The sequence below is a fragment of the Heliconius melpomene genome, chromosome 17 (genome assembly GCF_056956725.1).
Source record: "Heliconius melpomene rosina isolate 202511_hmr_F chromosome 17, ASM5695672v1, whole genome shotgun sequence".
Taxonomy (NCBI): Eukaryota; Metazoa; Arthropoda; class Insecta; order Lepidoptera; family Nymphalidae; genus Heliconius; species Heliconius melpomene.
The window spans coordinates 2,343,329-2,363,065 of record NC_140405.1 but is presented as its reverse complement, the minus strand read 5'-3'; the positions used below and the strand labels follow the sequence as shown (position 1 = coordinate 2,363,065).

At 34.4% G+C, this 19,737-nt stretch overlaps 1 protein-coding gene across 2 annotated transcripts in view; it reads left to right on the top strand.

The window, feature by feature from the left end:
- LOC146529808 (B-cell receptor CD22-like) overlaps window positions 1-19,737 on the top strand; it is a 158,997-nt gene that overhangs the window by 94,001 nt on the left and 45,259 nt on the right. For both annotated transcript variants that reach the window (XM_085200449.1, XM_085200448.1), the window contains exon 4: window positions 6,019-6,215. In XM_085200449.1, coding sequence (XP_085056575.1) covers window positions 6,019-6,215 — 197 coding nt within the window. The remainder of the gene's footprint in view (window positions 1-6,018; window positions 6,216-19,737) is intronic.

Genomic DNA, 19,737 nt, shown 5'->3' with positions numbered 1-19,737 from the left:
ACGAAAATAAGTAATATAAAAATATTTTAAGAATATATTTCGAAGGTACTAGTGAAATCACATCGAATTTAGTTAGGTGTCGAAAGGAACTTGGACAGAGGGAGCTTAAACCTTCACTTGGTCACTGTTCTGAGCTCCTCATCCTATAACGCGATAGACACCTACGGCTAATCTATGGATATACAGTATCTTCTCTGTATAAAATTGACGATGGATTCTATTGTCGTACAGTAAAGATATTTTTTACTATTATAACACGATTTATGGACTGGAGTTTTAAAGTTTCAAATATTTTTTGGTATCTAGTCCGATTAAATTTAGGATTGAGTTGTATTTTTTAGCCTCACTTTGTATTCCCCATATAGCCGGGTAGGCAGAGTGCATCTGGGAACCTAATGTGAAGATACTCTGTTTCCATTACAATATTTCCGTGCCTCATTTTCTACCGAATTCTTGAGGCATTGCGTGTTGAGCCTGTCAGTGTCAGAGTGAGGAAATCAAAATATAAAACATTTTATTATGCTGAGTGGGAATCGAACCCGCAACTGCCTCAATTACTCACACGACTTCTAAAAGACGATTTATGGAAGATATAAAAGATAGCTCTTGAAAAAAAAAATTATAACGTTACAGAAATATTTAAATCAGGACAGACAAAATACTTAACCGTTAAAAAAATTTAAACTATACATTTTCTAAAATGCATTTCTTTTAACCACATTAGTTTTTCATTAAATTTGTCTTATATAATAATATATATTTTTATAGTACAAACAGTATGCAATTTTTGCTATATTAAAATTCGTTTTATCGCTAAAATCTTTTCCATTCACTCCGAACAGGGCACGTACTCGGAGCAGTGACGGATTATGATGAATTTATATATTGGATATTTCTGTGGCTCTATTGATTTTGATTGATGACGGTTTAGTAAATAGCTAGTTATAGCTTAATGTGGTGCCTTATTTATATAAATAAGGGTCACGTCCACTGCCCCTGCGTAAATATTGATGTATCGGGAATTTTGTAGGCTTTTGTTTTACGAAGCAGGTAATAGACATGTTGTTTTTTAGTTTGAGTGAGATGATTGAGTGTATGTATATTATTTGTATTTGTTTGTTGAGTGGTCGAATAGTAAAGTTGAGCGAAGAACAGAAGTATTTTAATAATGGGATCCCAGGATCCCTCTACCTACCCCGCTATGCGCGGGATAAAGCGTGAAGCTTAAAAATATATACAATTTACTTTACTATTTACACAAATTATATTTTCGCACTATCATTTACCATTCGACAGTTTAGCTCAATAAGACCGAATTACATTACGCTGTACAAAGAACTAGGTAGAAGTTAGTACGGCGCCTCCAGTCCGCTTAGTTATGAAATATTTATGAGAAAACCGTTTTCATTTCGAAGCTCTATGCCTCCACGTGAATTTCCAAGGTAACTTCTGAGGGATATAAATGGTCCTCTATAATTATGTTTAAAGCGAATACAAGACGAATGTCTGAATGGCCTTAGAACGACGTTTATTTTGCGTGCTTTACTTTAATATAATTTAAAATTATATACACAGTTATTACTAAATATTTGTTTTTCTTTATGTAGGCTGTTGGAATAATATACTTACGTATTATTTTTGACTTATATATATTTTTTTGGTTTTGAGTTCCACCACCTTCAATCCGATTCCGATCCGTTAAAACAATCCGATCCCCACTTTTCAGCTAATTCTGGAACTATTGCGTGTACGTACCAGTACGTATACCTACGTACCAGACCAAGAAAATGGTAATATGAAATATTTCATTTTCTCGAGTGGGAGTTCAAACACACCACCTGTGTCATGTACTGGCATCTATTTCATTATTATCAATATAAATAAATTATAAGCAAAAAATCATTTTTAGAAAAAGCTTTTATTTAAACGCTTTAAAAAGGAGAAAATAAAATTTGTCTTTTAAATTTTAACTATCAACTCATAACCTCATTGTACACAATTTATATGATCATAAAAGCTTGTCGCGCGATTTACTTGTGTAACTAAACTAGTGCTAATTTAATTATGTAAAATCTGCTAAGTTTCAATTTTTAAAGTTTCAATTTAATTAAATATTGATTAACGCGACAAGCTTTTATGATCATATAAATTGTGTACAATGAGGTTATGAGTTGATAGTTAAAATTTAAAAGACAAATTTTATTTTCTCCCTTTTAAAGCGTTTAAATAAAAGCTTTTTCTAAAAATGATTTTTTGCTTATAATTTATTTTTTACTTTTTAGTTACCACTGGCTAGGTTTCTCACACTAGAGACATGTACCACGATTCCTCTTCTATGGTTAGGAATGCTGTTGGCGACACTAGACCCTTCCTGATTACAGTGGGGGTTCACCAGGGCTCGACTCTTAGTCCGTTTTTATTCAATGTAGTGCAGCCTCCATGGCTGATGATGTATGCCGACGACATAGCACTCATTGACGAGAACCGACTGACGCTGGAGCGTAAAGTGAACCTCTGGAAGGGTACGCTTGAGAACGGCGGTCTTAAACTAAATGTGTCGAAGACTGAGTACATGGCCTGCGGGAGCCCGGACTCGAGCACGATCCTTATAGGTCCTGAGCCAGCCGTTAAGTCAGAAAAGTTCAGGTACCTTGGATCCGTTATGCACGAGTCTGGAGGCATCGATCACGATGTCCATGGCCGGATAAGTGCTGCCTGGGCCAAATGGCGGAAGGTCACTGGTGTGGTCTGTGACCGAAGAAAACCGCCAAGCTCAAGGGACTGATATACAAGAGCATCATACGACCGGTTCTTTTATACGGCAGTGAATGTTGGCCAGCACTATCTTGGCACACTCAGGAGCTTCACGTCACGGAAATGAAGATACTGAGGTGGATGTGCGGCATAACGCGATCTGACCGCATACGCAACACATTCGTTCGAGGTAGTCTTGAGGTCCGTGACGTAGCGGATAAGCTCCAAGAGCGCCGCCTGAGACAGTTTGGCCACGTTACGCGCCGGTCTAAGAACTAAGTCGGAGGCAAGTGCCTTGCTATATCAGTTCCTGGAGTTAGACCTCCTGGACGCCCAAGGAAGCGCTGGTTGGATGTCGTGATGCCGGATATGAGAGCCAATGGTCTAACCACTGAGGACGCTAAAGACCGCGCAAAGTGGAGTAGGTTGAGTAGGAAGGCAGACCCTGGCAATAGCAGGGATTAATGCCAGGAGGATTCTTCCTCCTGGCATTTCAACCTTCAACCTTCTGGTTTCTCACACTAGATGTCATATTATTTTTCTAATTATTCTCGGCAAGCCCTTTCATTTGATACCCGTATTGCAGATGTGCATAAATAATAACTATTCCGCCATCTTAGATGTTCCGCCATATTGGATTTAGAAAAATTTTTCGAGTTACTCTCAACGAGCCCTTTCAATAGATATTCATAGTGTAGAAGTAGACTAAAATTACCTATTTGGCTATCTTGGATGGTCCGCCATATTGGATTTAGAATGACGTTACATTATTTTTCGAGTTGCTCTCAATGAGCCCTTTCATTTTATATCCGTAATATACAAGTGCATCAAAAATAACTATTCTGTTACTTTGGATGGTTCGCCATATTGGATTCAGAATGACGTTACACTATTTTTCCAGTTACTCTCAACAAGCCCTTTCATTTGATACCCATATTATAGAAGTTCATGAAATATAACTATTCCGCCATCCTGGATGGTCTGCCATATTGTATTTAGAATGAAGTCACAAACCTTATCGTGCATTGTCATCCAAACCAATCGTGTATACAAAATTTCAGCTCAATCGTACGAACATACCTTTCATTATATGAAAGCACAAAAAACTTGAATCGTGTCGATTCTATTGGATTTCAAGTGATGTCACATTATTTTTCTAATAGTTCTCGGTAAGATCTTTCATTTGATATCCATATTGCAAAAGTGCATAAATAATAACTATTCCGCCATCTTAGATGTTCCGCCATATTGGATTTAGTATAACGTCACATTATTTTTAGACGACGATAGACGAGATTTTTACGGTAAACGACCCATTTCATTTAATATCTATATTGTAGAAGTAGACCAAATAGATACTCGGCTATCTTCAATATCCTCCTTATGGGATTTAGAATGACATCACATTATTTTTCGCGTTGCTCTCAACGAGCTCTTTCATTTGATACCCATATTGTAGAAGTACATTAAAAATAACTATTCCGCCATCTTGCACGGTCCGCCATATTACATTTAGAATGACGTCACATATTTTATCGTGCATTGTCATCCAAAGTAAACGTGTATACAAAATTTCAGCTCAATCGGTTGACGATATCTACTTCAAAATTGAGCTCTTAGATTTCACCCGAACCCACATACATACATTGCAAGTTAAATAAAAGCTTTTAAATAACATACTGACAAAAATCTCTTTACAGAACAAAAAATTATAGAATATAAAATTTTATACCGGCTCTAAACTATTACTATTTAGACCAATATTTGTATCGTTTGATGATTGATATTGAGTCATTATCATCAATCATTTGTAGATGAACGATGAGTCCACTATATTTTGCACTCGTATTTAGTCGTCATCGCTTAGTATTGTGTACAAGCAAATAATCCACTGTTGCTGTTTTTTGCGTTTTTCGAATAGAAATATGCATGAATCGACACTAATATTGTTAAAGAATTTATTCGAGTGAATGCCCTTATCTCAAGAACTACTAATTCTATTGAGGAAAGTTATTATCTTTTTATTCTAGCGGCACGCTGTATCTCGCACACAACAAGGTAGGCAGAGGGAACCTAGTTAAGACACTCCGTTCCCCATTTTTCACCGAATTCTGGAGGGCGTGTTACACATCAGAACGAAGAAAATAGAAATATTAAATATTGAATAAAACGAAAATAGAAATATTAAATATTGCATTTCCTCAAGTAGTAATCGAACCCACAATCTGTCGCGTTTATAGTCACATTTTGTGCACTTGTGCCACGACTGACCTCGTATAGCTATTAACTTACTTATTAAATTTAGAATTTAGCATTTCACTAATCGTTTAGACTTGTTGTACCTCAGGCCAGAGTTACCTGGACCACGAGCTGGTGCTTAACACAACAAAATGGAATCCATTTTACTCCAAAAAATCCACACAACCAAAATTCATACGACTACTTTATAATAACCATGTTCCGTATTTATTCCCATAACATACTAGAGAGCATATGAAAAAGAAACTTATTTGATATGCCATTTCGTTGAAGGATGCTGAACAATAACTGTATTGTTTGTTTTAACCTGAGGAAAATGCTTTCAAAGATTTTCTGAGTTGCTTTGTCCGTCGAGATTTCTAACAAGACTTTCGTTCAATTCGAATTTATCTCGGAATGTATTGAGTCTGATTCAAAGAAAATATAGGTTACCTTGCAATTGCCATTTCTTGTGATCTTTTGTTATTTTAAATAAGTCTTCGTTGTGTCTAAAAATAATAAACATCATTCATTCATTTATTTTCAATAGATCTTCATTTAAGTATAAAAAAAATAAAAATATAATTTTACTGTGAATATTTGATGAGAACAGACATTAAAATATGTTTTTGGGCCTATTAATTATTGCTGCTGACGAATACATGGACCTTTATGAAGTGTTTTAATTATTTCAATCAATTATAATTATTATAATGGTCATCGCCCAGAACTTTATTTTCATACTTGAAAATCCATTTTTTTTCCATTCCTGTAGGGGAATTCAGAAACCCTCTGCTCGCCTACATTCCATTACCTTTCGTTACTCCACTGTTTCCGTTACCATTAGCAGGTGAATGCACAACGTTCAAACAAGACTACTGGACTTAGAAAGTTGAAATTTGAAAGGAACTTAGGGAGTGTAGGTGAACACTAAGGAAGAATTTTTTGAAATTCTTATGCAACCGGTAAAACCAGAATTTTCCACTTTATAAATGCATAATAATATATAATTTCTATTTGTTCCAGCTACGACGGCCGTGTAAAGGGACCGACAGCGCACTGGGCGGACGCGTCGCTGGCTGGGCGGGCGAGATGGCACGCCTCGCCGCACTCTGCCCTACGCATACGAGACGTAGTGCCCACTGATCGAGCGCTGTACAGATGTAGGGTTGATTTTAAAGTATCACCTACAAGGAATTCGAAGTTCGTTCTGCATGTTATTGGTAAGACTGTCTTTTTTTAATTCGTAATTATTAAAATACATTGTTAGATCTTCCTAAAAAAGAGCATGAAAATAATATATCTACCTTGAGGTCGTCATGGCAAAGCAGCAAAGGTGACTGACTATAAACGTGACGGTTATGGGTTCAACTTTCACTTGAGGATTAATATATTTTCATTTCCTTGCATTGGTAACAAAAGGTACATGAGTCATGCAATATCATGAAAAATTAGCATAAGAGGGAAATGTAGTGCCTAAATACCAGGTTCCCTCGACCTTCCCTGTTATAAAGCTTGAAGGCGAAAAAATGATATACCAGTATATAATAATGACCTATTTCATAATACTATTCCTACTAGCGTCCTCAGAATATTATAATTTAAAATAATTTTCAAAGCTTCCATAAAGTCTGACACAATTTCATAATAATAACCTACTTTCATTAAGTACCAAACTAATAAATATCAAAATATCTCCATGAAAGTTCTCGCCATACGTAATCAGTTTAAAGTTAGTGCCTCGAATCTCCTCGCTCTACTTGTTGCCATATAAAACGTTATAGTTCATACAAGTTAGTCAAAGAAGCTAAAGCACGTACCGCCCAAATATATTAGGTCCATCGAAGCACGCTATCGAAATTGAGTTAGATTGAAAATTAACTTCGCCCGCTTCTAGTTGGGGAGTTTGAAAGTTTTTCGTGTTTGAAATTTTTGAAGTTACACGGCGTGTGGTGTGCTTGTTGCCAGCGTTCTGTTTATAAGTATGTATATTTGTAAAAAATACAAAAGGAAGTTTTAATTTTTTTTTTAATGATTTGCCTAATTAAATTTTCTTTATTTTAACTATTTTATAACAGATAAATCTTTTTATTATAATATTTCTTATACTCTATCCTATCTCGAAAATGAATTATTTACATGACGGGAATGCAATCTCAGGTCTGGTAGACGAAGTGTCACGTTGAGTTTCGCCACTCAACAAGCAGTATCTAAAAGAACAAAAGACAGAATTCTGAATTCTTTTTTTTTACAAAACAGAATAAAGAAGAAATAGTAATAGATACGTTCATATTCTTCCCCATTTTTTGTTGGAGCATTGCATGTTGAGTAGTGAAACTCAACACCGCGCTTTGCTTTGTTACCAGAGCGAGGAAATTAAATCATACTCATGACTGGAAATCGAACCCACGAGAGGTATAGTCACTCATAATACGTAACATTATTAGGCTAAACAATATATATATATTTTATAGTTTATACTGTAAATGTAAACATGATTACGAAATTATAATATGAAAATTTCATAATATAGAAACATATTAATATTAATATTCAATATAAAAGCTTAAGTAGACATAACTACCTAGAATTGTCTTTATTCCATATTTCCAAGAAGAACATTTTCAATATCCTTTTTAAGTATTCTTCTTATTTTATTTTTACTATTTTCATTACATGTAGTCCATTAGACTGTGAAAGCACATATGGATTTCTTTTAATGGATAAACTAGGTACTATCTCTGTAAGCGATAGTAGATAATGTAACATAGGATTAAAATTAAATTCGGAATTTAACGTAAAATGCTTTGTTTTTAAATTCACGCTGTATCCCGCACATCCCGCTTAAGAGAACCTGGGAACCTAGCGATTAGAAACTCCATTTCCATTAATACACTTCCGTTCGTCACTTTCCGTCAAAGTTGGAAGCATTGCGTGTTGAGTGGTGAACTCAACGCCACGCTTTGCCTCGTTACCAGTGTGAGAAAATTAAAATATTAAATATTTCGCTTCCTTGAATGGGAATCGAACCGACAACATATTGTGTACAGTCGCATGTTTATGTCTCTATGTCACGACTGCTCCCAAAATGTATAAAATATTTTATGACAACTTATTTACTAGTATATCAATAGTCTATTGAACCTGTTACAATATCATAAAAGCGACATCAAGCCGACAAGTCTCAACTATACCAGAAGGGTCTCAAACCTCTATAATTTAAATGTAACTGGTTGTAATCTAACCTAGAGTTATCACCGTGCCGTCCTCCCGTGAACAAGGATTCGAGATGTTCAGTTTGATAAATAACCTTTTAGTTAAAAACGTATCAATCACTCCGTCTAAGAGCTGACGACGAAAGAGGGAAGATTTTCCCCAGGACTCTTGAATCAGTGTACCATTAGTTTTTTGTGAAAAGATCTTAACTCTATTCAGAAGACCCGTGTCACTTGTATGTATGTATGTATGTGTGCTTTTTCTATGTACATATATTGACACTATTGTAGCTCAGTGGGATAGTATCTAAGTATATATAAGATGGTTGTGGGTACGATTTTTAGTTAGTCTGGTAAGGCTATGGTAAGTTTGAGTTCTACTACTCAAAACATATTATTTAGATTGGGAAAGAGTAGAAGAGAGTCTTTTAACACTAAGTTATCATGCTGCCTATGAAACTAATTTAAGCATTCATTCGTAATTAAAAAATATATATTTTCTATTTATGTAAAATTAAATAATTGTAGTAGAATAAAACAAAATATTAAATAAAAAATAAAGCCTCCACCTACTCCTTCGAGACTTAGTCAATAACTTTAGTTCATATTATAATAAGTAACTTATCTTAATAATATTATACGTATGTTGCTCCGGGCGCTACGAAAATGGAAAACAAATTAATGACATGTTTTCGGAACAAATTAAATACGAAGATATTATACATACATACATATAGCTACAGTCTACAAAGGGCTATAAATGTATATATCATATTCAAATCTCTCGGTAAGAGATGAGCAAATTTCAAGTGAAATTAGAAACGTCAGACTCATTTAACGAATCAATCTTGTCTCAGTAACGTACTGAATATTCAATTACTGGGTACACTTTGTTTAACTTGAGTTATTCCAAATTGTTTTAAGTGTGTTTTAAGTAGTTTAGTGTTGTTTTTTTATGTTATAATGGTTTTAGAGGTGTTTTAAGTAATTAAGACATGTTTTGTAATTAACATTTATGGAGAGTGCGAATTCGATTCCCATCTAACATAATGTATGTAATGAACTAAATGTAAAGTTCTATCAAATAATATACAATGTTTTTACAATTGAAGGGAAATCTGGCCTTTCATTTATTTTTATTTTCTTTAAATAAAAAAATTATATTAAGACAATAAATTATCCAATATGTGAATTCTGTAATTATATATCGAAATACCTGCAAATATGATATAGGAATGTATCAATTCTATTATATATACGGTGTTCTATGATTTTCATAATACAAGTTTTGCATATTTCGAAGCTGTGTATGAATGGTCCAACTATGATATTATACTGTAAATGATGTTCTAGTTTAATGATAATGATTCCGATTATCTATTCGATTGTCAATAATTAATAGCTCATAATTAGAAATAATTATGTTTATTGCATTTATATTATACTAGCAACCGCCAGCGGCTTCGCCCGCTTAAACTTCACAATTATTAATTCAATATACTGAATTACTTTATGTTCTAATATTTCATGTTTGCAGCGCACTTAGTGATTTCTAATATGCACATTTCAATAACTTTGGTACCGTATTAGCGTAATTGTTATAAGAATTTTGAATGGTTTAAAAGAATGCAACCTACATTACCTACTATTTAAGATCAGTTATAAGATTTTTTTTGTAAATATATATATTACCGATTTTTTTAGAGCGTATATTGCAAAATATTCGCAAAGATATGGTTAATTTTTTTATTATGGTTAATATTGCAAAGATATGGTTACTTTTTTTCTTTTTTTTACTTTCACCATATGTTAAAAAGAAATATAAGTATTAATTTGAACTATTCAAATAATTTACAATTGCATAAACAGACTTAAAGACGAAATATCTGGCCTTGACAGGGATTCATTCCTGATAGGGCTCTTATTACTTTTATGTAAATTTTTTTTTATAGAGTATTATTAATTTAAACAAAAAAAATGTTATTCTCATATACTCCCAGTGTCAACATGTTGGGCTTTAACGTTTCGAATAACTATCAGTCAGTATCGCGATCATACGGAAACCAAGAGCAAGTTGGTATCAAAGACACTGGGAGTCACCGGCAGAGCGAGACATTACTTTACGACAAAACACCGATTGGTAATGTAAAGAACCCAAGATCGGCCTCATATGAAGTACTGTTCTCATCTCGAGGCACGCGCCCCAGTATCATTTGGAACCATATGTTTGCAGACAACTTAGAACCATTTGAATCGGTGAGCATCCAATTCTATATATTCTGTAAAAGGCTTGACACTTTGGTTTTGCCAGCATCCATCATACCAGTCATTTTTGCATGATTCGCGATCGGAGACAAAAGTAGTTTTAAGCCTCTATTATCGATATATTAATGGACCTAATTCTTAAGTTTTTATATCTTTATAATCAACTTCACGCTGTATCCAGCGCACAGTGGGGTGCTATTTTCCGCCCATGGCTCCGTTCCCTATTTTTTGCCCATTTCTGGAGGCATTGCGTATTAAGTGATGGAACTCAACGTCACGCTTTGCCTCGACACCAGAGCGAAGAAATGAAAATATAAATTTAAATAAATATTTCATTTCCTCGAGTAGACATAAAACCTACAACCAGTCGCATTTACTGTAACACTTTCGTGCTTCTGCACCACGACTGGCCTCTTTATCTTTCTTTTTTCAGCTTCACCCACTGTACTCCGCACAGAGTATAGGCAAAGGGAACCGAGCGTTGAGACACTCCTTTCCCCACTTTCCACTAAATTTTTCGAGGCATTGCGTGTTGGGTGGCCGAACTTCACGCCTGGCTTTTGAATTGCTGCTAGAGCAAAAAAATGTAAATATTAATATACAATAATGCATTACCTCGAGTGGAAATCGAACCCACACCCTTGTGCCCCTGTGCCACGAAGGCCTATATATTTTTTATGTGCAGATTTCGCTTTTATATCCTTTAATTATGTGTAGAATATGAAATGCATTATATAGTTAACAGATGTTTTAACTTATATCCCGAAAAACACACCCTTAGGGGTCGAATTTCGAAAAAAAAACTTGTTTCAAAATCCATGTCAAAATCCCATCTAGGGTAGCACGTAGACACTAAAATAATTCGTATGTAAAATTTGAGATTTTTGACCAGCACTTGTAATTACGAAATTGCATATACAATATCAACCCCAGAACTATATGCTTAGGTATCAAATTTAGCAAAATCTCGTCTTAGTTAACAACTACTTCCTATAAGTAACGCTAATGCAAAATTTGAGACTCCTAGCACTTATAGTTACGAAGTTTCATACAAACTATCAACCCTAAAAACAACCCTTTAAGGGTGAAATATTGGAAATTCCCGTCTCCGTGTGTAATTGCGTCCTATAAGTGACGTCCATAGAAAATTTAAGACTCCTAGCGCTTATAGTAACGAAGTTTCATGCAAACTACCAACCCTAAAAACAACCCTTTAGGGGTGGAATATTGGAAATTCCCGTCTCCGTGTGTACTTGCGTCCTATAAGTGACGTCCATAGAAAATTTAAGACTCCTAGCGCTTATAGTAACGAAGTTTCATGCAAACTACCAACCCTAAAAACAACCCTTTAGGGGTGGAATATTGGAAATTCGCGTCCCCGTGTGTACTTACGTCCTATAAGTAACGTCCATAGAAAATTTGAGACTCCTAGCACTTATTGTAATAAAGTTTCATGCAAACTACCAACCCTAAAAACAACCCTTTAGAGGTGGAATATTGGAAATTCCCGTCTCCGTGTGTACTTACGTCTTATAAGTGACGGCCATGCAAAATTTAAGACTCCTAGCATTTGTAGTAACGAAATTTCATACAAACTTTCGACCCCAAAAACAACCCCTTAGAAGTCGAATATTGCAAATTCCCGTCTTAGCGAGCACCTACGTCCTATAAATAACTCCTATGCAAAATTTGAGATTTCTAGCACATGTAGTTTCTGAGATTTCGTGATGAGTGAGTGACCTTTCGATTTTATATATATAGATTCCATTTACTTTATGCTTGCATAACATAAAATTTAATAGCTTATTATTAGAAATAATCATAGCATATTTTTCACGTAGATTTTTATACACATATTTGAAATTTCTCAGTGTGTAAGTTCTTATTTATTTTTATTAGGGTTCTTTAGCCAAATAGCAAAATACGGAACTCTCATAGATTAGTCTCGCCTGTCTGTTCCCATTTTTTACTAAAACTTTGAAACTTGGTAGGTAGGCTCGATTCTCACTCGTGGAAATGAATTATTTTCATGTTACGCCTGTGGTAACTAGACAAATCGTAGCGTTTAGTTTTGTCAGTCAATTCATAATGTTATAAGAATTGGGCGAAAAGAGGGGAGTAAAATGTATTGGAAAACAAAATTCCTTGTGCCCATTCTCCTATATGTGTGAAGTTAAAATAAAAAGGGGAAGTCGTGTAAGCACCCATCAATTTACGATAAAATTCAACTGAACTTAACCAAAGGTTACATATTTTTCGGCAGAGGGAACCATTGTGAGTGGCATTGGATGTTCAGATTGAGGAGCTCAATGTCGTCTCGGCGTTACCTCGTTACCAGACCGAGAATGAAAACATTAAATATTTAATTTCCTCGAGTAAGAATCGAACCCACGATTACCGTTGTTAGTCATACGCTTGTGCCGCTGCGCCGCGACTGGGTTCAATAGCCAGAAAATTCTTATTATAAAAACAATTCAATTTAATTTGAACATCCAAAGCCAATATCATTAATTTCTATAAAACTAACACAATTTTAAGTTTCCCTCGAGATATAAAAGCTCTATTAAGCTTCGTTTTATCTTCAACAATAATAGAACATTTTACGCCTATCCCTTTTTATTGCTGATGGCATATAAACACTTGACTACCGCCAGAGTGGGATTCGTAAAGTAAAGGTCTAGTTAGAATTTTGACGTACAAAAGAGATTTAAATGTGTTTGTTCTGGTTAAATAATCCTAGTTTGGTTTATTTTGTATTGGGATTCAGTAAAGTGTAGGTTAAATTAGCTTAAAAGGAGTAAATATTGTTAATCCACACAGCAATATCAATTATCTTATCTATATATATAAAATCGAAAGGTCACTCACTCATCACGAAATCTCAGAAACTACAAGTGCTAGAAATCTCAAATTTTGCATAGGAGTTATTTATAGGACGTAGGTGCTCGCTAAGACGGGAATTTGCAATATTCGACTTCTAAGGGGTTGTTTTTGGGGTCGAAAGTTTGTATGAAATTTCGTTACTACAAATGCTAGGAGTCTTAAATTTTGCATGGCCGTCACTTATAAGACGTAAGTACACACGGAGACGGGAATTTCCAATATTCCACCTCTAAAGGGTTGTTTTTAGGGTTGGTAGTTTGCATGAAACTTTATTACAATAAGTGCTAGGAGTCTCAAATTTTCTATGGACGTTACTTATAGGACGTAAGTACACACGGGGACGCGAATTTCCAATATTCCACCCCTAAAGGGTTGTTTTTAGGGTTGGTAGTTTGCATGAAACTTCGTTACTATAAGCGCTAGGAGTCTTAAATTTTCTATGGACGTCACTTATAGGACGCAAGTACACACGGAGACGGGAATTTCCAATATTCCACCCCTAAAGGGTTGTTTTTAGGGTTGGTAGTTTGCATGAAACTTCGTTACTATAAGCGCTAGGAGTCTTAAATTTTCTATGGACGTCACTTATAGGACGCAAGTACACACGGAGACGGGAATTTCCAATATTCCACCCCTAAAGGGTTGTTTTTAGGGTTGGTAGTTTGCATGAAACTTCGTTACTATAAGCGCTAGGAGTCTTAAATTTTCTATGGACGTCACTTATAGGACGCAATTACACACGGAGACGGGAATTTCCAATATTTCACCCTTAAAGGGTTGTTTTTAGGGTTGATAGTTTGTATGAAACTTCGTAACTATAAGTGCTAGGAGTCTCAAATTTTGCATTAGCGTTACTTATAGGAAGTAGTTGTTAACTAAGACGAGATTTTGCTAAATTTGATACCTAAGCATATAGTTCTGGGGTTGATATTGTATATGCAATTTCGTAATTACAAGTGCTGGTCAAAAATCTCAAATTTTACATACGAATTATTTTAGTGTCTACGTGCTACCCTAGATGGGATTTTGACATGGATTTTGAAACAAGTTTTTTTTTCGAAATTCGACCCCTAAGGGTGTGTTTTTCGGGATATAAGTTAAAACATCTGTTAACTATATAATGCATTTCATATTCTACACATAATTAAAGGATATAAAAGCGAAATCTGCACATAAAAAATATATAGGCCTTCGTGGCACAGGGGCACAAGGGTGTGGGTTCGATTTCCACTCGAGGTAATGCATTATTGTATATTAATATTTACATTTTTTTGCTCTAGCAGCAATTCAAAAGCCAGGCGTGAAGTTCGGCCACCCAACACGCAATGCCTCGAAAAATTTAGTGGAAAGTGGGGAAAGGAGTGTCTCAACGCTCGGTTCCCTTTGCCTATACTCTGTGCGGAGTACAGTGGGTGAAGCTGAAAAAAGAAAGATAAAGAGGCCAGTCGTGGTGCAGAAGCACGAAAGTGTTACAGTAAATGCGACTGGTTGTAGGTTTTATGTCTACTCGAGGAAATGAAATATTTATTTAAATTTATATTTTCATTTCTTCGCTCTGGTGTCGAGGCAAAGCGTGACGTTGAGTTCCATCACTTAATACGCAATGCCTCCAGAAATGGGCAAAAAATAGGGAACGGAGCCATGGGCGGAAAATAGCACCCCACTGTGCGCTGGATACAGCGTGAAGTTGATTATAAAGATATAAAAACTTAAGAATTAGGTCCATTAATATATCGATAATAGAGGCTTAAAACTACTTTTGTCTCCGATCGCGAATCATGCAAAAATGACTGGTATGATGGATGCTGGCAAAACCAAAGTGTCAAGCCTTTTACAGAATATATAGAATTGGATGCTCACCGATTCAAATGGTTCTAAGTTGTCTGCAAACATATGGTTCCAAATGATACTGGGGCGCGTGCCTCGAGATGAGAACAGTACTTCATATGAGGCCGATCTTGGGTTCTTTACATTACCAATCGGTGTTTTGTCGTAAAGTAATGTCTCGCTCTGCCGGTGACTCCCAGTGTCTTTGATACCAACTTGCTCTTGGTTTCCGTATGATCGCGATACTGACTGATAGTTATTCGAAACGTTAAAGCCCAACATGTTGACACTGGGAGTATATGAGAATAACATTTTTTTTGTTTAAATTAATAATACTCTATAAAAAAAAATTTACATAAAAGTGATAAGAGCCCTATCAGGAATGAATCCCTGTCAAGGCCAGATATTTCGTCTTTAAGTCTGTTTATGCAATTGTAAATTATTTGAATAGTTCAAATTAATACTTATATTTCTTTTTAACATATGGTGAAAGTAAAAAAAAGAAAAAAAGTAACCATATCTTTGCAATATTAACCATAATAAAAAAATTAACCATATCTTTGCGAATATTTTGCAATATACGCTCTAAAAAAATCGGTAATATATATATTTACAAAAAAAATCTTATAACTGATCTTAAATAGTAGGTAATGTAGGTTGCATTCTTTTAAACCATTCAAAATTCTTATAACAATTACGCTAATACGGTACCAAAGTTATTGAAATGTGCATATTAGAAATCACTAAGTGCGCTGCAAACATGAAATATTAGAACATAAAGTAATTCAGTATATTGAATTAATAATTGTGAAGTTTAAGCGGGCGAAGCCGCTGGCGGTTGCTAGTAATTTATATATTTTATAATATGTGGTTATTTTAGGTCTTTCTTTCAATACTTTTTTTAAAAACTACATATACTCGGATATATGTATGCTCACTTAAAATACAAGTAGGTACGAATATGTATTTGACTATCAATTTGTATTTACTTATTTATGTTTTTAACATATTATTTGAAACGGTCGATACAACCTTTCTAATAAATAATTCATTCCATGAACACGAAATTGATCTAACATTAGTGTAGTGAGTCCCGAAGGCCCGAGTATTAGAGACCCTTTTGTGAATCGGCTCGTTGGTTATTTAAAGCATTTTAAATATTCATTTGAATGATAATCACATGCTGTTTTAGAAAGTTGTGATTTTGATTTGGAATAAACTGTCATTTACCTGTCGTAGGTATTTTACTTATAAGCGTGTGTAAAGTACGCGGAGGTTGCGAGTTTGATATCCACTCAGGGGTTTTAATTGTTATTGTTTTTTCGCCCTGAAAAAGACTACCGCTACTGAAATTCTATAAGATATAAAAGATAATATCATAAACTATAGCTTAATGAATGAGATTTATTTTTTTTACTTGTGAAATTTAGTATGATAAATTCTATTCCTCCAATTTTCATCTTCATCCTTGTTTAAAAAAATAACAATTACAATAAATAGACATGAATTACACACATAACGAATGTTAAAAATGTTAATAAATCGTCGAAACAAAACGATTGTTTTCAATCATGTGAAAATATGCAAATTGGCATTTATTGAACCTTAAAACTCTGTTTATATATTTTATCTATATGGAGACACTTACAGACCCCGCCCGTAATTTCACCTAGTATTTTTTTCCATGCGTCACCAATTGTTTCCCATTACACAAAGTTGTGCAGGACTAATAGTTTTAAATGGTGCAAAACACCACGTCCAACATGTTTTAGTATAATTTTATTATAAATGTTTTTTTTTCTTTCATTTATGTGATATTGATTCCTTCTTTGTTAGAAAATAATAATATTTTAATAAGAAATTGACGATTCCGTTAAATTTTAGTACATTTGTAAACTGCTTAAAAAGTGTCTAAAAATATTAATTTCTTAAAAATGACTTACTCTTGACTTTACTATTTGTAAATATTAAGAAGTTTAATTTTAATAATTTTAATTGATATTGAATATATTTTATGAAACACTCAAATTAAAAAAAGATATAGAAATACTTGTAGACCCCACCCGTGACGAAAATTACCATAAAGAACGCGTCTATTTAAAGGTTGATTCTATGTATCTATTCGATAAATTATATTATTTCACGGATATTTAAACTCGGGTTGTGTAAAGTGCGTTAAAGGTCGATAGGAATCCAACATAAAACAATATTGAATGAACATAATCTGTCAAAGCTTAGCCGGTTTGTATTGCCTGCATTTGTTGGATATTTGATCAAAATACGTAAATAAATATTACTTTTTATTAGTTAAGTGTTATTGGGAGTTATTGGGTAAAAAAATTAATATTGAAATACTGTATTTTTCATACTAAAATATTTTTATACGCCATATTCTTTCAAATATTTATTTGACAAATATTTTTTTATATAAGGCCAAAATATCGTAGTTTGTCACAAAATTGAAGCGGTAAATTTATTTATTTACATGACATTACAAATATAATTATAGTAATGGCACATCTTCTGACTGTAAATGCGGTGTACATACACAACTTACATTTTCCGCTCGGGAGAATAAGTCATTTTAGTTTTCCTCGTCGTAAGAAAAAAAAATCACGGCATTGCAACTCAACATCTAAACCTAAACCTATCTATCATAAACCTATCTTAAAAAAATATCAAACTTACTAATTCTACATTTTTTAGCATCTTTATATGTGTTCCGTTTAATTTTCGGAAATCGGAATCCTTAATTATCTTTTCATATTCTCAAATAATATTAAAATCAATAACCAACTAGCCATAGATATTACAGAAATATTTTAAAAACTCCCATCAATAAGCTGAGGTTTGATGTTCTGTATCAGCTGCGTAGCCAGTACAAGTCACCTGGGCCGGATGTCCTGTAAATTTATGTGTTGGAATATCGGAACGATGCCAAACGGTATGGCGGTCTGTACAACGAACTCCTTGCCAATGCGGCATTACTAAATTGTTTATGGGTGCGATGTCAAAAATATTGAGATTTAGTTTTATTTATTGGGTATTTTGTATTCTGGACTTAGTTTGGGTGGTTCGTTGGGTTTGCTGTTTAGAATCTTGGCACAGGCTAAGTAATTTTTGGTCTATAGAAAACATTGCGAGGGCAGTCGTAGCGCAGAAGCATAAGCGTCTGCCTTCGAAGGCGAGGAAATAAAATATATAAAATTTTCAATTCCTCGCTTTAGTAACGAGGGAATATGCGACATTGAGTTTCTTCACTACTTAGCACGTAAAACCTGCAGAATTCGATGGAAAGTTCCGGTGTCGTAATGAGAATGGAGTAACTGAACACGAGGTGACCAGGTTCCCTCTGCCTACCCAGCGTGAAGATATTATTGTCTTATTTGGTTTACATAATACCTAAGCCATTCTTCTGTTAAGTACAATAAATAAAGTGGTAAAAATAAAGTGAAAAATCTTTAATTCGTGAAACTTGGTTGACCTTCGAGGACACAGTATCGGTGATAATGGAAGTGGTGATCTTAATCTATGGCGCTTCATTCTTTCTGGTCAACCCTGCTAGAAATAAAACTCATGCTATATCCTGCACGTAGCAGAATGAGCAGAGGGAACCTGTAGACTTAGTGGTAGAACACTCCACTTCCAATTGAAACATTTCCGTTCTCCACTCTCTGCCAAATTCTGAACTCACTGCGTGTTGACGGGACTTAACGGGACGGGGCTGCATTAACAAACAAGAGATAAAGCGTGAAGTTAAAAAAATATAAAGTATCTTAATATCCTTTTCCTTAAATCACGCATTTTTCCCCAATAAACGTGTGGTGTTGCGTTATTCATAAAACACAAAAGGCAACACAGATTGAAACAATATAAATAAATCAGAACTACCCTTACCAGGCTTTCATTATCTATTGTCTTGTTTGTCCGTTAAATGTGAAATATTAATTTGCACTTTTAAATAGCAAATGTCGATTACGTACGAGAGTATGAGTATTTTTAATTACTGCGAAATATTAAACCGTATGATTTGTAAATTAACCAGTGTAAAATTAAAATGTGCAGTTTAAAGAAAAAAAAAAACTTTAATTAACTCGTTCGTTATATTATAACTGAAATCATTAAAAGCTCTGAACCATGACTGGAGAAAGCGCTACCACTGATATGACTATATGTAATTACGAAACGTAGTGTTGTCTGTGTATTTGGCCAATTTTATTTATACCTGCCCCAGTCCTGTCCTTAATTAAAATAACAAAATGAAAAATGTTAAATTTCACAATATATTATTTACAACTGCGTTACGTAATGCGTTTTAATTTAAACCGAGCTGGAGTCAACCAACCGTTCGCGCTGGTATTGTTTTATTAGTCGTTTTACATTTTATACATGTGTATATACAGGCAGACTGTATAAGCGCGATGGTTGTAGATTCTTTTTAGGCAAATGAAGATTAAATTTAAATTATTTTCCAGCCCCAGCCCTTGTAAGCCAAATTGCGGTGTTTAGCTCCGCCATACAATGCCACATATTGGCTATAACTCAGGCGTAAAAT